The sequence below is a fragment of the Oncorhynchus mykiss genome, chromosome 25 (assembly GCF_057628025.1).
Source record: "Oncorhynchus mykiss isolate SJ-2025 chromosome 25, ASM5762802v1, whole genome shotgun sequence".
Classification (NCBI taxonomy): domain Eukaryota; kingdom Metazoa; phylum Chordata; class Actinopteri; order Salmoniformes; family Salmonidae; genus Oncorhynchus; species Oncorhynchus mykiss.
This window is the reverse complement of record NC_143046.1, coordinates 137,657-158,875: the sequence shown is the minus strand read 5'-3', so window position 1 is coordinate 158,875 and position 21,219 is coordinate 137,657. Positions and strand designations below refer to the sequence as shown.

Sequence of the window (21,219 nt, the reverse complement as noted above, 5' to 3'; positions counted from 1 at the left end):
TGATAACATTATGTGGGTCCTGGGGAGGGGGACGTTCAGATTATAGCTGATAACATTATGTGGGTCCTGGGGAGGGGGACATTCAGCGTATACCTGATAACATTATGTGGGTCCTGGGGAGGGGGACATTCAGCATATACCTGATAACATTATGTGGGTCCTGGGGAGGGGAACATTCAGCGTATACCTGATAACATTATGTGGGTCCTGGGGGGGGGGGGGGGATTCAGCATATACCTGATAACATTATGTGGGTCCTGGGGAGGGGGACATTCAGCATATACCTGATAACATTATGTGGGTCCTGGGGAGGGGGACATTCAGCGTATACCTGATAATATTATTTTGCATGACCTGCATTCTCTTTTTCATCTGTTTTTATAGCCCAGCATACCATGCAGAGCAGGCATAATTTCTTTGACACTGAATCAAGGTTGAGACAAGCAGTTTCTTAACTTTGATGTTGAAATATCTAGTGTTACGATATCAAAATGTCAATTTGTTCGCCATTTTAGAAATCTTTTGAGAAGCAATCAGGTCTCCAGAAAGGGATTGATCTAGAGACAAACTACGATAATTTACACTTGTTTAAGATTCATTCTCCTTGCCTAAACGGTTTACCTTTATCTTGTCAGCCCTAAGCAATCTACATTTTGTTCCAAACAAAATTGGTTCAGTTTATCCCAAATGCAGTGACAATTTGTTGTCAGTCAACCCACCTCTAACAAAACCTCTATGTAACCTGTGTCCTTCCCTGATACCAGTATGGCTGAGTCATCAGCATAAAAGCAGGACTTTACTGTATCTGGCATATCATTAACATATATTAGAAATGAGAGAGGCCCTAAAATGGATCCCTGTGGTACTCCACAGGATATTTCTTTGGCCTCTGACATCACCAACATTACATACTTGTGTTCTGTTGGTCAGATAAGACCTAAACCAATTCACTGCTACATCATTTAGACCCATGCATTTCAGTTTCATCAGGAGAATATCATTGGTCCACAGTGTCAAAATCTTTCCACAACTCTAGCATGACCATAGCTGTATAGTTTCACTTCTCACTTTCCTGCTTAATGTGGTCAAAAAGGTGGATACGGCAAGTATCAGTGGAATGAGCTGTTCTAAAGTCAGACTGGAGTTCATAAAGAAGATTGTTCTCCAGAAGGTATCCTTCAAGTTGATTAAAAACTAACAACTTTGGATGAGGTTCTGAGGATTGACACGGGCCTGTAGTTTCCTACATTTGTTTTACTGCCCTTCTTGTGGAGTGGAACCATCCGGGCTGTTTTGAGATGCTTGGGAAACATACCACTAGTAATAGAAAGGTTTACTATATGAGTTATAATTTTAGCAGTGACACCACCATTATCCTTTATGAATCTTGCAGGAAGGTTATCCAGCCCAGTTGCTTTGTTGGTGCTCATTAAGCATAGCAGATTGGACATTTTGTCCTCTGTTACCATGCACATCTCAAACAAATCACTAGTGATCCTTTGCTGTGGTAAAAGTTGATAATAAAGACTGGCCATAGTGTCCAGAGCAGGTGGGTTACTTCTTAACCAGAGATGAGGCTATAGTGGTTAAAAATGGGTTAAAGTAATTAGCAACCTTTGCCTGGTCATAACATGAAACATCATCAATATCCAGGCCAATACTACAGGATTTTACCGTTTGGGGAGCTTTTCAGCCAATGTCTTTGAAAATGTTCCACATTTTACGAGGCTGATGTAAGGTATCATTCACAGTGTCTATGTAATGTTAGGATTTGGCCTTATCCATTTTGTATCTTGCCTGGTTTCTACAGTTACTTTAACCATCATCATCTTGAAGTAGATTTGTCCTTCTGAATCTGGCCAGGTGGCTATTCCCTTTTCCTTATGAGGTCTAAGATCTTCCAAGTGATCCATTTCCCTGACCGCTGTTTGATTCTAATTTGTTTCATTGGAGTCAGAGAGTTGAGTGCAGACAGAAACAGATCTTTAAAAAGATACCAAGCTTGATCAACATCAAACTTTAATTTGTCACATGCGCCGAATACAACAACCGTGAAATACTTACTTCCAAGCCCTTAACAGTGCAGTTCAAGAAGAGTTAAGAAAATATTTACCCAATAGACTAAAGTAAAAAATCATAAAAAGTGACACAGTAACATAACAATAATGAGTCTATATACAGGGGGCACTAGTACCGAGTCAGTGTGTGGGGGTACAGGTTAGTTGAGGTACGTGACATCACAGTACATGAGACCAATCCAAATTTCCAAGTCCTTCTACAAAACGTTCCATTGAGTATTGTGTCATGAACTGTACCTTCATGTAGTTATTACCTGGCTCAAGTAGCATTTTGGATGTCTTACGGGTACAGCAGGATACCATATAATCACTAAAACCAATATTTGAGACTCCTGACTGACAGATGTTCTCTTGGTCTGATACAATAATCAAATCCAAAGTTGATTTACTGTCAATACACATCTGGCTCAACAATCAGTTGTTTTAGTCCAAATAACTGATTAAAGTCATACAGGGCATTTACTAGTGTACGTCTCTGTGGTGGTAACTGCACATTTGTATTAAAACCACCAAGCAGAATACATTCTCTATCAGTCAATACATTGTGATCACAGCAATTCAATCATGGAAATGATTCTGCTTAGGAGGCCGATAGCACAGACCAACAAGTACAGGACAACATTCAGGAAGAAGTGTTTCTACACATACAACCTCAAGACCATCCATTTTCAGATCTGAACGAGGGTTAAAATGCACATTCTTCCTATTAAAAACACACTGCCACCGTTTCAGTTTCAGATAATTCTATAAATACTAAAACCTGGTGGCTCAACCTCATTGTCCTCAGTTGACCCATCAATTCTCAGTCACAGCAACTACTGAAGCCCGGGTGTTAGAAGCCAGGAGGTTTAATTCCTCTAATTTCGTCAGCAGGCTCCGTGCGTTCACATGGATAAAGTGAAGACCTCTGATTGAAGCAGTCAAACATGTCATCTTCTGTGCCCACTGCTGATACATCGACTATCTCATCTAGATTTCACTCATCATCCCTGCTTGTGTCCAGCATTCCAATGTTTGGAACCACATTTACCCAGCATACATTGCAAACAAGCTAAATGTTACTTTGAGACTGTACAGATTCATCATTTAACAAGTGTTGGATATCTCCACACTTTAAGAGCAAACAAATCACAAATGTCATTAGCCACCGCATTTGAATTCTTCCTTACGGACTCACCACAGTTTGGGCATAGTTTTTTAGCTTGCTTTGTGGTGTTTGGGCCAGAACATCACCACAGAATAGCAGACAAAGTAATAAGCAGCTTGTTAGGGTTAACACAGGTCTTAGCTGCGCTGCAGAGTACACCAAGATAAGAGGATTCCTCTGCACCTAGCACCAAGATAAGTGGTCTCTACCTCTTTGGGACACTGTAAAGTCCATGGAGAATAAGAGCACCTCCTCCCAGCTGCCCACTGCACTGAGGATAGGAAACATTGTCACCACGATATATCTACGACAATCGATCATTTCAATAAGCATTTTTCTACGGCTGGCCATGCTTTCCACCTGGCTACCCCTACCCCGGCCAACATTTCATCACCCCCCACGGCAACTTGCCCAAGTTTCCCCCCACTTCTCTTTCACCCAAATCCAGACAGTTGATGTTCTGTAAGAGCTGCAAAATCTGGAACCCTACAAATCAGCCGGGCTAGACAATCTGGACCATCTCTTTCTAAAATGATCCACCGAAATTGTTCCAATCCCTATTACTAGCCTGTTCAACCTCTCTTTCGTATCGTCTGAGATCCCCAAAGATTGGAAAGCAGCTGCGGTCATCCCCCTCTTCAAAGTGCAAGACACTCTAGACCCAAACTGCTACAGACCTATATCTATCCTACCCTGCCTTTCTAAGGTCTTCGAAAGCCAAGTCAACAAACAGATTACTGACCATTTCAAATCCCACCATACCTTCTCCGCTATGCAATCTGGTTTCAGAGCTGGTCATGGGTGCACCTCAGCCCTGCTCAAGGTCCTAAACAATATCATAACCGCCATCGATAAAAGACAATACTGTGCAACTGTCTTCATCGACCTGACCAAGGCTTTCGACTCTGTCAATCACTGCATTCTTATTGACTCAATAGCCTTGGTACTGCACTATCTATGGAACAGGGTTCCATGTCAGACAAAGTAGTGCACTATCTGGGGGATAGGGTTCAATGTCAGACAAAGTAGTGCACTATCTAGGGAACAGGGTTCCATGTCAGACAAAGTAGTCCGCTATCTAGGGAACAGGGTTCCATGTCAGACAAAGTAGTGCACTATCTAGGGGATAGGGTTCAATGTCAGACATAAAGTAATCCACTATCTAGGTCAATTGGTTCCTTGTCAGAAATAAAATGGTACACTATCTATGGAATAGGGTATATGGTATACGGTTACATTATACACTCACCAGGAAGTCAAAGACCACAAAGAGGAACTCCTCATCTCGTACGGGTGGCGGTGTCTCTCCTATGGTGGTGAGGGTGAGGGTGGACCAGTAGAGGCAGTAGATGTAACCCCGCGACAGAGTTGTCTGGTTGGGATACACCCAGGAGTCAGACCCCAGTCCCAGGGCCTTGGAGAAGGAGTAGTACATACAGGCGTTCCAGTGGATGATCACCTGGAGGAGAGACAGCAGGGTTAAAACAAATCAACATGAATTAGTCAACAGGTGATCAGACTAACAGACTAACAGGAAAAGCTAACTTATGGGTCCTTTTCCGACAACCCACTGGGCAAAAAATAGACATTTCAAACCCTCAAATCTATGCGATAACGTTGAATCAGTGGCAGACAGACTCAGGCTATTAGATTACTCATTGGATTTGCAAAAAGTCATCAACATAAGGGCATTTCAGTATTTTTTTCATCCAACTTTTACCCTAAATCCGATGATAGGTAGCCTAGCGGTCAGGAGTGTTGGGCCAGTAACCGAAAGGTTGCTGGTTTGTAAAAAATCTGCCGATGTGCCCATGAGCAAGGCACTTAACCCTAATCGCACTTGTAAGTCACTCTGAATAAGAGGGTCTGCTAAATTACTCAAGTGTGTGTGTGTTGGGGTGTCAGTATATGTATGTGTGTATGTATGTGTGAGTGTATGGGTAGAGTCAGTGTAAAAGAGTTAGCTGGAAAAAGGGTCAATGCAGGTAGTCCGAGGTAGCCATTTGATGAGCTATTTAGCGGTCTATGGCTTGGGGGTAGAAGCTGTTCAGGGTCCTGTTGGGTGGCTGGACTCTCCTCCTGGTATAGAGGTACTGGATGGAAGGGAACTCAGGCCAAGTGATGTACTGGGTCGTTCACACCACTTTCCCAGTGATGTACTGGATCGTTCACACCACCTTCCCAGTGATGTACTGGGCCGTTCACACCACCCTTCCCAGTGATGTACTGGGTCGTTCACATCACCTTCCCAGTGATGTACTGGGCCGTTCACACCACCCTTCCCAGTGATGTACTGGGTCGTTCACACCACCTTCCCAGTGATGTACTGGGTCGTTCACACCACTTTCCCAGTGATGTACTGGATCGTTCACACCACCTTCCCAGTGATGTACTGGGCCGTTCACATCACCTTCCCAGTGATGTACTGGGTCGTTCACATCACCTTCCCAGTAATGTACTGGGCCGTTCACATCACCTTCCCAGTGATGTACTGGGTCGTTCACATCACCTTCCCAGTGATGTACTGGATCGTTCACACCACCTTCCCAGTGATGTCCTGGGCCGTTCACACCACCCTTCCCAGTGATGTACTGGGCCGTTCACACCACCCTTCCCAGTGATGTACTGGGTCGTTCACATCACCTTCCCAGTGATGTACTGGGCCGTTCACACCACCCTTCCCAGTGATGTACTGGGCCGTTCACACCACCCTTCCCAGTGATGTACTGGGTCGTTCACATCACCTTCCCAGTGATGTACTGGGCCGTTCACACCACCCTTCCCAGTGATGTACTGGGCCGTTCACACCACCCTTCCCAGTGATGTACTGGGCCGTTCACACCACCCTTCCCAGTGATGTACTGGGCCGTTCACACCACCTTCCCAGTGATGTACTGGGTCGTTCACATCACCTTCCCAGTGATGTACTGGGCCGTTCACACCACCCTTCCCAGTGATGTACTGGGTCGTTCACATCACCTTCCCAGTGATGTACTGGGTCGTTCACATCACCTTCCCAGTGATGTACTGGGCCGTTCACATCACCTTCCCAGTGATGTACTGGGTCGTTCACATCACCTTCCCAGTGATGTACTGGGTCGTTCACACCACCCTTCCCAGTGATGTACTGGGTCGTTCACATCACCTTCCCAGTGATGTACTGGGTCGTTCACATCACCTTCCCAGTGATGTACTGGGTCGTTCACATCACCTTCCCAGTGATGTACTGGGCCGTTCACATCACCTTCCCAGTGATGTACTGGGTCGTTCACATCACCTTCCCAGTGATGTACTGGGCCGTTCACACCACCTTCCCAGTGATGTACTGGGTCGTTCACATCACCTTCCCAGTGATGTACTGGGTCGTTCACATCACCTTCCCAGTGATGTACTGGGTCGTTCACACCACCCTTCCCAGTGATGTACTGGGTCGTTCACATCACCTTCCCAGTGATGTACTGGGTCGTTCACATCACCTTCCCAGTGATGTACTGGGCCGTTCACATCACCTTCCCAGTGATGTACTGGGTCGTTCACATCACCTTCCCAGTGATGTACTGGGTCGTTCACATCACCTTCCCAGTGATGTACTGGGTCGTTCACACCACCCTTCCCAGTGATGTACTGGGTCGTTCACATCACCTTCCCAGTGATGTACTGGGTCGTTCACATCACCTTCCCAGTGATGTACTGGGCCGTTCACATCATCTTCCCAGTGATGTACTGGGTCGTTCACATCACCTTCCCAGTGATGTACTGGGTCGTTCACACCACCTTCCCAGTGATGTACTGGGTCGTTCACACCACCTTCCCAGTGATGTACTGGGCCGTTCACACCACCCTTTGAAGTCACATCATTACTGTCACAACAGCGCCTTACGGTTGGGTGCATTGCAGTTGCCATACCAAGCGGTGGCGCAGCTAGTCAAGATGCAGCTGTAGAATCTTGTGAAGATCCGAGGGCCCATGCCAATATTTTCAGCCTCGTGAGAGGGACGAGGCGCTGTTGTGCCCTCTTCACAACTGTGTGGGTGTGTGTGGACCATGATAATTCCTTAATAATGTGGACACTGAGAAACTAATACAACCCCATTGATGTGGATATGGGTGTGCTCGCTCCCCCGTTTCCTGTGGTCCACGATCAGCTCCTTTTTGATGTTAGAGTCTGTGTGTGTTTATATACTGGTTTAATGCTGTTTGCTTATCAGTATAGCTTCCTTCTTGATGAGCCCAAACTGGTATGCCATGTTGAATCCTCAGCCTCGCAAACCCATGTGACCACCCTGTTTGAAACACTTTAGACAGCTGTGCAAAAAATGGCGCAGGTGGTGGTATTTTTAGCTGTGCTGTTAGTTTAACTAATTCAACTTGGTTACACATGCATGCTTGTGTGTGTAAATGTGTTAGTTTGTGTGTGTACCACATATCTCTCACCAGTGTGTGTGTGTGCGTGTGTGTGCACGTACCAGTATGTAAAGGACCAGGTTAGTGATGCGGAAGGCGTTGGGGTAACTGGTCCTGGTCTCTGTACGGTCGAAGAACTCGAACATGCGGTTGAACCGCAGCAGTCTGTTGAAGCGGAGGAGAGGAGTGTGTATTCCCAGAGATAGGTAGAACAGGTCAGTAGGCAGGATAGACAACAGGTCTAGTTTAAACTGAACCGTCTTCAGATAACTGTCTCTCAGCTTAGAGAGGTCCTTCACCAACAGACCCTGCTCCAGGAAACCTGATAAACAAACAGGTAGAGTTACACAGTCAGTGTTAGGGCACAGGCTCAGGGTAGGCAGACAGATTCAGGGTAGGCAGACAGATTCAGGGTAGGCAGACAGACTCAGGGTAGGCAGACAGACTCAGGGTAGGCAGACAGACTCAGGGTAGGCAGACAGACTCAGGGTAGGCAGACAGACTCTTTCAGGAGGTGACAACAGGGGACGTGAGGAATCAAGGAAAGAGAACAGAAACACGACAGAAACAAATTGTGGAGAATTGACCTCTGACCTGTGCGTAGCCTGACGGCTGTGTCCAAGATGTAGAGACCGTCACACAGGTAGTCCAACACCAGCCACACGATGGCACCACTCGTCTGAAGCTCATCAAAACATGCCCTGCACAGAACACACAACAATTCTGTCAATACATTACTGTCACTACATTACTGTCACAACATTACTGTCACTACAATACTGTCACAACAACACTGTCACAACATTACTGTCACTACATTACTGTCACTACATTACTGTCACTACAATACTGTCACAACAATACTGTCACTACATTACTGTCACTACATTACTGTCACTACATTACTGTCACTACATTACTGTCGCTACATATCTTTAAGGTGAGTAAAGAATGAACCAGTCAGTCTGATGCTAGGTGGGGTAGCTTCAAATCCATATACATTGTTGACAAAAAGGGAGTGGTCGAAATGTACACAATTACCCAGAGGAAAATGGGGGAGGGTCATCCATTTTAAATTTGAATTTAGATTAAATGTCATATCGCTAAGGGGTTGATAATGAGTTGCTTGTTATAGTATCTCATGTGTGCTCGATGATGCCCCCAATCCCTGATTCTCTGCTGGACGCTCAGTATCAAGTTCTGTTAGTGTGGTGTTGATTACTATAGGCCATAGGCCTAATGCCAAAGTATTCACCCCCCCCCCCCCTTGGCATTTTTCCTATTTTGTTGCCTTTGGCTGTTAATATCATTTGATGTACACAACATGCCTACCACTTTGAAGATGCAAAATATTTTTATTATGAAACAAACAAGAAATAAGACTTGAGCGTGCACAACTGTTCATCCCCCCCAAAGTCAATACTTCATAGAGCCACCTTTTGCAAGTCTCTTGGGGTATGTCTCTATAAGCTTGGCACATCCAGCCACTGGGAATTATTCCCATTCTTCAAGGCAAAACTGCTCCAGCTCCTTCAAGTTGGATGGGTTCCGCTGGTATACAGCAATCTTTAAGTCATACCGCAGATTCTCAATTGGATTGTTAAACCATTCAAGTTTTGCTTTAGCAGTATGCTCAGGGTCATTGTCCTGCTGGAAGGTGAACCTACGTCCCAGTCACAAATCTCTGGAAGACTGAAACACGTTTCCCTCAAGAAATTCCCTGTATTTAGTGCCATCCATCATTCCTTCAATTCTGACCAGTTTCCTAGTCCATGCTGATGAAAAACATGTCCCCGGCATGATGCTACCACCATCATGCTTCACTGTGGAGATGGTGTTCTCGGGGTGATGAGAGGTGTTGGGGTTGCGCCAGAGTAGAGTACCAGAGTACCTTCTTCCATATGTTTGGGGTGTCTCCCACATGCCTTTTGGCAAACACCAAATGTGTTTGCTTATATTTTTCTTTAAGCAATTACGTTTTTCTGGCCACTCTTCCGTAAAGCCCAGCTCTGTGGAGTGTACGGCTGAAAGTGGTCCTATGGACAAATACTCCAATCTCCGCGGTAGAGCTTTGCAGCTCCTTCAGGGTTATCTTTGGTCTCTTTGTTGCCTCTCTGATTAATGCCTTCCTTGACTGGTCTGTGAGTTTTGGTGGGCGGCACTCTCTTGGCAGGTATCACGACTTCCGCCGAAGTCGGCTCCTCTCCTTGTTCAGGCAGTGTTCAGCGGTCGACGTCACCGGCTTTCTAGCCATCGCCGCTCCGTTTTTCATTTATCCATTTGTTTTGTCTTGTTCTCTGCACACCTGGTTTTCATTCCCCAATCAATCTACATGTATTTATTCCTCATGTCTTTGTGTGGAATTGTTTGTGTTACGTGTTTATTGTTGACTGGTTTGCTTTTACCGTGTTTGTTCACATGTTTATTGTTAAACATAAATAATTGTGACTGTTTTTGCGCGTTTTTCACTTTTGTCTATGGGCTGGAGGTTTAGACGCAGTTGCGTCCATCTGTTGGTTTCTCCTGCCTCATTAAAGTGTGTGCCTATTCACAACTCTCTGCTCTCCTGCACCTGACTTCGCTACCAGTAGCGCACACCTGATAGCAGGTTTGTTGTGATGCCATATTCTTTCAATATTTTAATAATGGATTTAATGGTACTCCTTGGGATGTTCAAAGTGTTTTTATAACCCAGCCCACAACTTTGTCCCTGACCTTTTTGGAAAGCTCCTTGGTCTTCATGGTGCCGCTTGCTTGGTGGTGCCGATGCTCAGTGGTGTTGCAGACTCTGAGGCCTTTCAGAAAAGGTGTATATACACAGTTGAAGTCTGTGGTTAAATATACCTCAGCCAAATACATTTAAACTCAGTTTTTCACAAATCCTGATATTTAATCATAGTACAATTACCTGAATTAGGTCAGTTAGGATCACCACTTTATTTTAAGAACGTGAAATGTCAGAAAAAATAGTAGATATGACTTATTCTAGCCTTTGTTTCTTTCATCGCATTCCCAGTGGGTCAGAAGTTTACATACACTCAATTAGTATTTGGTAGCATTGCCTTTAAATTCTTTAACTTGGGTCAAACATTTCAGGTAGCCTTCCACAAGCTTCCCACAATAAGTTGGGTGAATGTTGGCCCATTCCTCCTGACAGAGCTGGTGTAAGGCCTCCTGACAGAGCTGGTGTAAGGTCTCCTGACAGAGCTGGTGTAACTGAGTCAGGTTACCTCTTTGCTCACGCACACTTTTTCAGTTCTGCCCATGCATTTTCTATAGGATTGAGGTCAGGGCTTTGTGATGGTCAATCCAATACCTTGACTTTGTTCTCCTTTAGCCATTTTGCCACAACTTTGAAAGTATGCTTGGGGTCATTGTCCATTTGGAAGACCCATTTGCGACCAAGCTTTAACTTGAGATGTTGCTTTGATAAATCCACGTAATTTCCTACCTCATGAAGCCATCTATTTTGTGAAGTGCACCAGACCCTCCTGCAGAAAAGCACCGCCACAACATGATGCTGCCACCCCTGTGATTCACGGTTGGGATGGTGTTCTTCGGCTTGCAAGCCTCCCCCTTTTTCCTCCAAACATAATGATGGTCATTATGGACAAACAGTTCTATTTTTGTTCATCAAACCAGAGGACATTTCTCCAAAAAGTAATATATTTTTCCCCATATGCAGTTGCAAACCATAGTCTGGCTTTTTTTACAGCGGTATTGGAGCAGTGGCTTCTTCCTTGCAGAGCGGCCTTTCAGGTTATGTCGATATAGGACTCTTTTTACTGTGGATTGCGTACTATTGCCTACCTTTTTGACATATTATAATAATATTAATAATAATATTTATATATGCATTGTGTCCGCTGTCTGTATATAGCCTTGCAACTGTTATTTTCAAATGTCTTTTTACTGTTGTTTTATTTCTTTAGTTACCTACACACACACACACCTTTTTTTCGCACTATTGGTTAGAGCCTGTAAGTAAGCATTTCACTGTAAGGTCTACTACACCTGTTGTATTCAGCATTTCACTGTGAGGTCTACTACACCTGTTGTATTCAGCATTTCACTGTGAGGTCTACTACACCTGTTGTATTCAGCATTTCACTGTGAGGTCTACTACTGTTGTATTCAGCATTTCACTGTAAGGTCTACAACTGTTGTATTCAGCATTTCACTGTAAGGTCTACTACACCTGTTGTATTCAACATTTCACTGTAAGGTCTACTACACCTGTTGTATTCAGCATTTCACTGTGAGGTTTACTACACATGTTGTATTCAGCATTTCACTAAGGTTTACAACTGTTGTATTCAGCATTTCACTGTAAGGTCTACTACACCTGTTGTATTCAGCATTTCACTGTAAGGCCTACAACTGTTGTATTCAGCATTTCACTGTAAGGTCTACAACTGTTGTATTCAGCATTTCACTGTAAGGTCTACTACACCTGTTGTATTCAGCATTTCACTGTAAGGTCTACTACACCTGTTGTATTCAGCATTTCACTGTAAGGTATACTACACCTGTTGTATTCAGCATTTCACTGTAAGGTCTACTACACCTGTTGTATTCAGCATTTCACTGTAAGGTCTACTACACCTGTTGTATTCAGCATTTCACTGTAAGGTCTACTACACCTGTTGTATTCAGCATTTCACTGTAAGGTCTACTACACCTGTTGTATTCAGCATTTCACTGTAAGGTCTACTACTGTTGTATTCGACACACGTGACAAATACACTTTGATTTGATTCTATAGTGCTTTTCATAACAATCTGACACTAGCACAGCCAGCTTAGCTATCCCCATTGAGACCATGTCTGTGCCTTGACCTAGGTTGGGCAAAACTAAACATGGCGGTGTTCGCCTTAGCAATCTCACTAGAATAAAGACCTCCTCCATTCCTGCCATTATTGAAAGAGATTGTGATACCTCACATTTCAAAAAAGGGCTACTTAATGTTGGATCCCTCGCTTCAAAGGCAGTTATAGTCAATGAACTAATCACTAATCATAATCTTGATGTGATTGGCCTGACTGAATCATGGCTTAAGCCTGATTTAAATGAGGCCTCACCTCCTGGTTATATTAGTGACCATATCCCCCTTGCATCCCGCAAAGGCGGAGGTGTTGCTATAATTTACGATAGCAGATTTCAATATACAGTGCCTTGCGAAAGTATTCGGCCCCCTTGAACTTTGCGACCTTTTGCCACATTTCAGGCTTCAAACATAAAGATATAAAACTGTATTTTTTTGTGAAGAATCAACAACAAGTGGGACACAATCATGAAGTGGAACGACATTTATTGGATATTTCAAACTTTTTTAACAAATCAAAAACTGAAAAATTGGCCGTGCAAAATTATTCAGCCCCCTTAAGTTAATACTTTGTAGCGCCACCTTTTACTGCGATTACAGCTGTAAGTCGCTTGGGGTATGTCTCTATCAGTTTTGCACATCGAGAGACTGACATTTTTTCCCATTCCTCCTTGCAAAACAGCTCGAGCTCAGTGAGGTTGGATGGAGAGCATTTGTGAACAGCAGTTTTCAGTTCTTTCCACAGATTCTCGATTGGATTCAGGTCTGGACTTTGACTTGGCCATTCTAACACCTGGATATGTTTATTTTTGAACCATTCCATTGTAGATTTTGCTTTATGTTTTGGATCATTGTCTTGTTGGAAGACAAATCTCCGTCCCAGTCTCAGGTCTTTTGCAGACTCCATCAGGTTTTCTTCCAGAATGGTCCTGTATTTGGCTCCATCCATCTTCCCATCAATTTTAACCATCTTCCCTGTCCCTGCTGAAGAAAAGCAGGCCCAAACCATGATGCTGCCACCACCATGTTTGACAGTGGGGATGGTGTGTTCAGCTGTGTTGCTTTTACGCCAAACATAACGTTTTGCATTGTTGCCAAAAGTTCAATTTTGGTTTCATCTGACCAGAGCATCTTCTTCCACATGTTTGGTGTGTCTCCCAGGTGGCTTGTGGCAAACTTTAAACAACACTTTTTATGGATATCTTTAAGAAATGGCTTTCTTCTTGCCACTCTTCCATAAAGGCCAGATTTGTGCAATATACGACTGATTGTTGTCCTATGGACAGAGTCTCCCACCTCAGCTGTAGATCTCTGCAGTTCATCCAGAGTGATCATGGGCCTCTTGGCTGCATCTCTGATCAGTCTTCTCCTTGTATGAGCTGAAAGTTTAGAGGGACGGCCAGGTCTTGGTAGATTTGCAGTGGTCTGATACTCCTTCCATTTCAATATTATCGCTTGCACTGTGCTCCTTGGGATGTTTAAAGCTTAGGAAACCTTTTTGTATCCAAATCCGGCTTTAAACTTCTTCACAACAGTATCTCGGACCTGCCTGGTGTGTTCCTTGTTCTTCATGATGCTCTCTGCGCTTTTAACGGACCTCTGAGACTATCACAGTGCAGGTGCATTTATACAGAGACTTGATTACACACAGGTGGATTGTATTTATCATCATTAGTCATTTAGGTCAACATTGGATCATTCAGAGATCCTCACTGAACTTCTGGAGAGAGTTTGCTGCACTGAAAGTAAAGGGGCTGAATAATTTTGCACGCTCAATTTTTCAGTTTTTGATTTGTTAAAAAAGTTTGAAATATCCAATAAATGTCGTTCCACTTCATGATTGTGTCCCACTTGTTGTTGATTCTTCACAAAAAAATAAAGTTTTATATCTTTATGTTTGAAGCCTGAAATGTGGCAAAAGGTCGCAAAGTTCAAGGGGGCTGAATACTTTCGCAAGGCACTGTACAACCCCCCCCCCCCCCCTGATGTTTTCGTATTTTGAGCTTCTAGTCATGAAATCTATGCAGCCTACTCAAATACTTTTTTTAGCTACTGTTTACAGGCCTCCTGGGCCATATACAGCATTCCTCACTGAGTTCCCTGAATTCCTATCGGACCTTGTAGTCATAGCAGATAATATTCAAATTTTTGGTGATTTTAATATTCACATGGATAAGTCCACAGACCCACTCCAAAAGGCTTTCGGAGGCATCATCGACTCAATGGGTTCTGTCCAACATGTCTCTGGACCTACTCACCCTCACAGTCATAATCTGGACCTAGTTTTGTCCCATGGAATAAATGTTGTGGATCTTAATGTTTTTCCTCATAATCCTGGACTATCGGACCACCATTTTATTACGTTTGCAATCGCAACAAATAATATGCTCAGACCCCAACCAAGGAGCATCAAAAGTCGTGCTATAAATTCTCAGACAACCCATAGATTCCTTGATGCCCTTCCAGACTCCCTCTGCCTACCCAATGATGTCAGAGGACAAAAATCAGTTAACCACCTAACTGAGGAACTCAATTTAACCTTGTGCAATACCCTAGATGCAGTTGCACCCCTAAAAACTAAAAACATTTGTCATAAGAAACTAGCTCCCTGGTATACAGAAAATACCCGAGCTCTGAAGCAAGCTTCCAGAACATTGGAACGGAAATGGCGCCACACCAAACTGGAAGTCTTCTGACAGTACCGTGCAGTATCGAAGAGCCCTCACTGCTGCTCGATCATCCTATTTTTCCAACGTAATTGAGGAAAATAAGAACAATCCTACATTTATTTTTGACACCGTCACAAAGCTAACTAAAAAGCACCTGTCACACCCTGACCATAGTTTGCTTTGTATGTTGTTATGTTTTGTTTGGTCAGGGTGTGATCTGAGTGGGCATTCTGTGTTGTGTGTCTAGTTTTGCTGTTTCTGTGTTTGGCCTGATATGGTTCTCAATCAGAGGCAGGTGTTAGTCATTGTCTCTGATTGGGAACCATATTTAGGTAGCCTGTTTGGTGTTGGGGTTTGTGGGTGATTGTCCCTGTCTCTGTGTTTGTTGCACCAGATAGGGCTGTTTCGGTTTCTTCACGTTTATTGTTTTTGTATATTGTTCTATTGTCATCTTTATTAAAGATGTATCCAAATAACCACGTTGCGTTTTGGTCCGCCTCTCCTTCAACAGAAGAATCCCGTTACAGAATCACCCACCACAACAGGACCAAGCGGCGTGGTGATAAACAGCAACAGCAGGAGAGGCAGCGATGTCTGGACTATACGACTTGGGAAGAGATAGACAGGTGGGCGGTCGACCCAGGGAGAGTGCCGGAGCCCGCCTGGGATTCGCTGGAGCAGTGCTGGAGCAGTGCGAGGAGGGGTATAGGAGAATGGAGTTGGAGAGACAATCAAGGCGGCGCGGTAGGAAGCCCGAGAGTCAGCCCCAAAAATGTATTGGGGGTGGGCACACAGGAAGTGTGGCGAAGCCAGGTAGGAGACCTGCGCCAACTTCCTGTGCTTACCGGGGGGCTAGAGAGACCGGGCAGGCACCGTGTTATGCTGTGGAGCGCACGCTGTCCCCAGTGCGGGTGCATAGCCCGGTGCGGTACATACCAGCTCCGCGTATCGGCCGGGCTAGAGTGGGCATCGAGCCAAGTGCCATGAAGCCGGCTCTACGCATCTGGTCTCCAGTGCGTCTCCTTGGGCCGGCTTGCATGGCACCAGCCTTGCGCATGGTGTCCCCGGTTCGCCTGCATAGCCCAGTGCGGGCTATTCCACATCGCACTGGCAGGGCGACCGGGAGCATTCAACCAGGTAAGGTTGGGCAGGCTCGGTGCTCAAGAGCTCCAGTGCGCCTGCACGGTCCGGTCTATCCAGTACCAACTCCACGCACCAGCCCTCCGGTGGCAGCTCCCCGCACCAGGCTTCCTGTTTATGTCCTCGGCCCAGTACCACCAGTGCCAGCACCACACATCAGGCCTACAGTGCGCTTCGCCTCTCCAGCGTTGCCGGAGTCTCCCGCCTGTCCAGCGCTGCCGGAGCCTTCCTCCTCTACAGCGCTGCCGGAGTCTCCCGCCTGTTCAGCGCTGCCGGAGTCTCCCGCCTGTCCAGCGCAGCTAGAGCTGCCAGTCTGCATGGAGCAGCCAGAGATGCCAGTCTGCATGGAGCAGCCAGAGCTGCCAGTCTGCATGGAGCAGCCAGAGCCGCCAGTCTGCATGGAGCAGCCAGAGCCGCCAGTCTGCATGGAGCAGCCAGAGCCGCCAGTCTGCATGGAGCAGCCAGAGTCGCCAGTCTGCATGGAGCAGCCAGAGCCGCCAGTCTGCATGGAGCAGCCAGAGCCGCCAGTCTTCGTTTTGTTGACGTTGAGTATGAGGTTATTTTCCTGACACCACACTCCGAGGGCCCTCACCTCCTCCCTGTAGGCCGTCTCGTCATTGTTGGTAATCAAGCCTACCACTGTTGTGTCGTCCGCAAACTTGATGATTGAGTTGGAGGCGTGCGTGGCCACGCAGTCGTGGGTGAACAGGGAGTACAGGAGAGGGCTCAGAACGCACCCTTGTGGGGCCCCAGTGTTGAGGATCAGCGGGGTGGAGATGTTGTTGCCTACCCTCACCACCTGGGGGCGGCCCGTCAGGAAGTCCAGTACCCAGTTGCACAGGGCGGGGTCGAGACCCAGGGTCTCGAGCTTGATGACGAGCTTCGAGGGTACTATGGTGTTGAATGCCGAGCTGTAGTCGATGAACAGCATTCTCACATAGGTATTCCTCTTGTCCAGATGGGTTAGGGCAGTGTGCAGTGTGGTTGAGATTGCATCGTCTGTGGACCTATTTGGGCGGTAAGCAAATTGGAGTGGGTCTAGGGTGTCGGGTAGGGTGGAGGTGATATGGTCCTTGACTAGTCTCTCAAAGCACTTCATGATGACGGAAGTGAGTGCTACGGGGCGGTAGTCGTTTAGCTCAGTTACCTTAGATTTCTTGGGAACAGGAACAATGGTGGCCCTCTTGAAGCATGTGGGAACAGCAGACTGGTATAGGGATTGATTGAATATGTCCGTAAACACACCGGCCAGCTGGTCTGCGCATGCTCTGAGGGCGCGGCTGGGGATGCCCTCTGGGCCTGCAACCTTGCGAGGGTAAACACGTTTAAATGTCTTACTCACCTCGGCTGCAGTGAAGGAGAGTCCGCATGTTTTCGTTGCAGGCCGTGTCAGTGGCACTGTATTGTCCTCAAAGCGGGCAAAAAAGTTATTTAGTCTGCATGGGAGCAGGACATCCTGGTCCGTGACTGGGCTGGATTTCTTCTTGTAGTCCGTGATTGACTGTAGACCCTGCCACATGCCTCTTGTGTCTGAGCCGTTGAATTGAGATTCTACTTTGTCTCTGTACTGACGCTTAGCTTGTTTGATAGCCTTGCGGAGGGAATAGCTGCACTGTTTGTATTCGGTCATGTTACCAGTCACCTTGCCCTGATTTAAAAGCAGTGGTTCGCGCTTTCAGTTTCACGCGAATGCTGCCATCAATCCACGGTTTCTGGTTAGGGAATGTTTTAATCGTTGCTATGGGAACGACATCTTCAACGCACGTTCTAATGAACTCGCACACCGAATCAGCGTATTCGTCAATATTGTTATCTGACGCAATACGAAACATGTCCCAGTCCACGTGATGGAAGCAGTCTTGGAGTGTGGAGTCAGCTTGGTTGGACCAGCGTTGGACAGACCTCAGCGTGGGAGCCTCTTGTTTTAGTTTCTGTCTGTAGGCAGGAAGCAACAAAATGGAGTCGTGGTCAGCTTTTCCAAAAGGAGGGTGGGGGAGGGCCTTATATGTGTCGCGGAAGTTTTACCAGCCCTGGTTGCGCAATCGATATGCTGATACAATTTAGGGAGTCTTGTTTTCAGATTAGCCTTGTTAAAATCCCCAGCTACAATGAATGCAGCCTCAGGATATGTGGTTTCCAGTTTGCAAAGAGTCAAATAAGGTCCGTTCAGGGCCATCAATGTGTCTGCTTGGGAGGGAATATATACGGCTGTGATTATAATCGAAGAGAATTCCCTTGGTAGATAATGCGGACGACATTTGATATTGAGGAATTCTAAGTCAGGTGAACAGAAGGACTTGAGTTCCTGTATGTTGTTGTGACCGCACAATGTCTCGTTAACCATAAAGCATACGCCCCCGCCCCTCTTCTTACCAGAAATATGTTTGTTTCTGAAGGCGCGATGCGTGAAGAAACCAGCTGGCTGCACCGATTCCGGTAGCGTCTCTTGAGTGAGCCATGTTTTCGTGAAGCAAAGAACGTTACAGTCTCTGATGTCTCTCTGGAATGCTACCCTTGCTCGGATTTCATCAACCTTGTTGTCAAGAGACTGGACATTGGCGAGTAGTATGCTAGGGACTGGTGCGCGATGTGCACGTCTCCGGAGCCTGACCAGAAGACCGCTACGATTCCCTCTTTTACGACGTCTTTGTTTTGGGTCGCAGGCTGGGATCATTCCGTTGTCCTGGGTGGAAGGCAGAACACAGGATCCGCTTCGGGAAAGTCATATTCCTGGTCGTACTGATGGTGAGTTGACGTTGCTCTTATATTCAGTAGTTCTTCCCGACTGTATGTAATGAAACCTAAGTTGACCTGGGGTACCAATGTAAGAAATAACACGTAAAAAAACCAAAAAACTGCATAGTTTCCTAGAAACGCGAAGCGAGGCGGCCATCTCTGTCGGTGCCGGAAATGATCGATTCTGTAATGATTTAGGAAGGTAAATTAAATCTCAAAGGTCGACGCCTACCCCATGCCCCGACTTGATGAACTAATAGAATGGCTAGGGACCGCCCGATTGATCAGCACGCTCGACCTGACAAAGGATTATTGACAGGTGCCCTTAGCTCTCAAGGCATGGTAGAAAACTGCTTTAGCCACCCCGGATGGTCTGTTCCATTATAAGAAGCTGCCCTTTGAACTGCAAAGGGCCCCGGAGGTTGATGGACATGGTTCTCTGACCCTATCGGAAGTACGCGGTGGCGTACATTGATGATTTTGTGATCCATGAGAGTGAGTGGGAGGCACATCTAAACCAGGTGATCACAGTACCAAAATCCCTAATAAACTTCCCCTTTGCATTCTATTTGTGCGACTGGTGCCTGTTTTGTTATTGAACTTGGTGACGTGGAAACCCCACACCCTTGATCTTGCTACAATGTAAAGTGCTGGTCCCATGTTAAATGAGCTGAAATTTAAAAAATCCCCGAAATCTTCCATATGCACAAAGCTTATTTGTCTAAAATGTTGTACACAAATGTGATTACATTCCTGTTAGTGAACATTTTATCCTTTGTCAAGATAATCCAGCCACTTGGCATATCAAGATGATTAAACAGCATGATAATTACACACAGCTGCGTGATCATCAAGAAGGGGGGTGTGAATGCTGAAATATAGCCCTTTTGTGGGGAAAAACAAATTCTGATTGGCTGGGGCTGGCTCCCCAGTGGGTGGGTCTGGCTACCTCCCAGGCCCACCCATGGCTACACCACTGCCTAATCATGTGAAATCCATAGATTAGGGCCTAATGAATTTATATAAATTGACTTTCCTCATATAAACTGTAACTGTGAAAAATATTTGAAATTGTTGAATGTTGCTTTTATATTTTTTTTCAGTATAAATAACGTCCCTAACAGACTTTTAAAGGTGGAGCAAAATGCCTTGATTGTCAGCTGTCTAGCGCGCTGCTCTGAAAAATTGCCTTGGATTAATTCCTGACCTAAGTAAAACGACTCAGAAGTCTCACAGCAATGATGTTGTATAAAAGAAAAGAAGTGTGCTGCCATACCTGGCCACCAGGAGGCACCAGTTGTAGAGCACAGCAGTCGAGATGATCAGGAGCCAGTGGTAATAGATATTATCAGCTGGAGATAATATCAACATACCTGGACTCTTACTGCAGGAAGGGGGGAGAGAGGGGTGAGAGGAAGTGAGTGACAGAGAGGGAGTGAGTGACAGAGAGGGGTAGGGAGAGAGAGAGAGAAAGAAAGAGTGGGAGAGAGAGGGGAAGAGTGGAATTGCTTTGCTGTGTTTGTCAGCTGACTGGTGGTATGAATTGTCACTATTTGTAGTAAATCAGAAATTAGGAAATCATACGGAGTATCATACGTGTGTATGTGGTCGTTGTGGTCAGTGGGCTCAGCATCCGGTCGTGATTGGCTGATCCTGCTGGGCGGAGCCTGCAGATCAGGGCCTCGGAACCTTTCCAGGAACGAATCAGGTCTCTCTTGCTCCTCAACCAAACTCTTATGAGCCCACTCTCTCAAAGTCACCACCATGCTGACCAACCTGGAAACACACACAGAAACACACACACAAACACACATGTATATTAGGATATTGTGACATAACATTGTATTGTACTATGTTAGAAAATATTGGCATATTATTTATACCGAAGCAAAAATTATAAAACACAGTTCATATCAGGAAATCAGTCAATTGAAATAATTTTATTAGGCCCGATTCTATGGATTTCATGACTGGGCAGGGGCGCAGCCATTGGTAGGCCTTGGAGAGCATAGGCCCACCCATTGGGGATCCAGGCTCAGCCAATCAGAATGAGTTTTTCCCCCAAAAAGGGCTTTACTACAGACAGAAATACTCCTCAGGATTTTAAAATTCAGTTCATGAAACATTGGACTAAAACTTTACATGTTGCGTCTGTAATTTTGTTCCTTGCATAAACGTTATATGTGAATATAACAGACAACATGGCAGTGTTTTGTGTCA

General features: G+C 45.6%; 1 protein-coding gene across 1 annotated transcript in view; it reads right to left on the bottom strand.

Moving 5' to 3' along the window:
* The window catches only part of LOC110504350 (cyclic nucleotide-gated cation channel-like), a 28,402-nt gene that overhangs the window by 4,057 nt on the left and 3,126 nt on the right, over positions 1-21,219 (bottom strand). The window contains exons 3-7 of the mRNA XM_036970113.2: positions 20,596-20,775; positions 20,276-20,383; positions 8,224-8,330; positions 7,692-7,951; positions 4,475-4,684 (exon numbers count right to left, since the gene is read on the bottom strand). Of these exons, the coding sequence (XP_036826008.1) occupies positions 4,475-4,684; positions 7,692-7,951; positions 8,224-8,330; positions 20,276-20,383; positions 20,596-20,775 (865 nt within the window). The remainder of the gene's footprint in view (positions 1-4,474; positions 4,685-7,691; positions 7,952-8,223; positions 8,331-20,275; positions 20,384-20,595; positions 20,776-21,219) is intronic.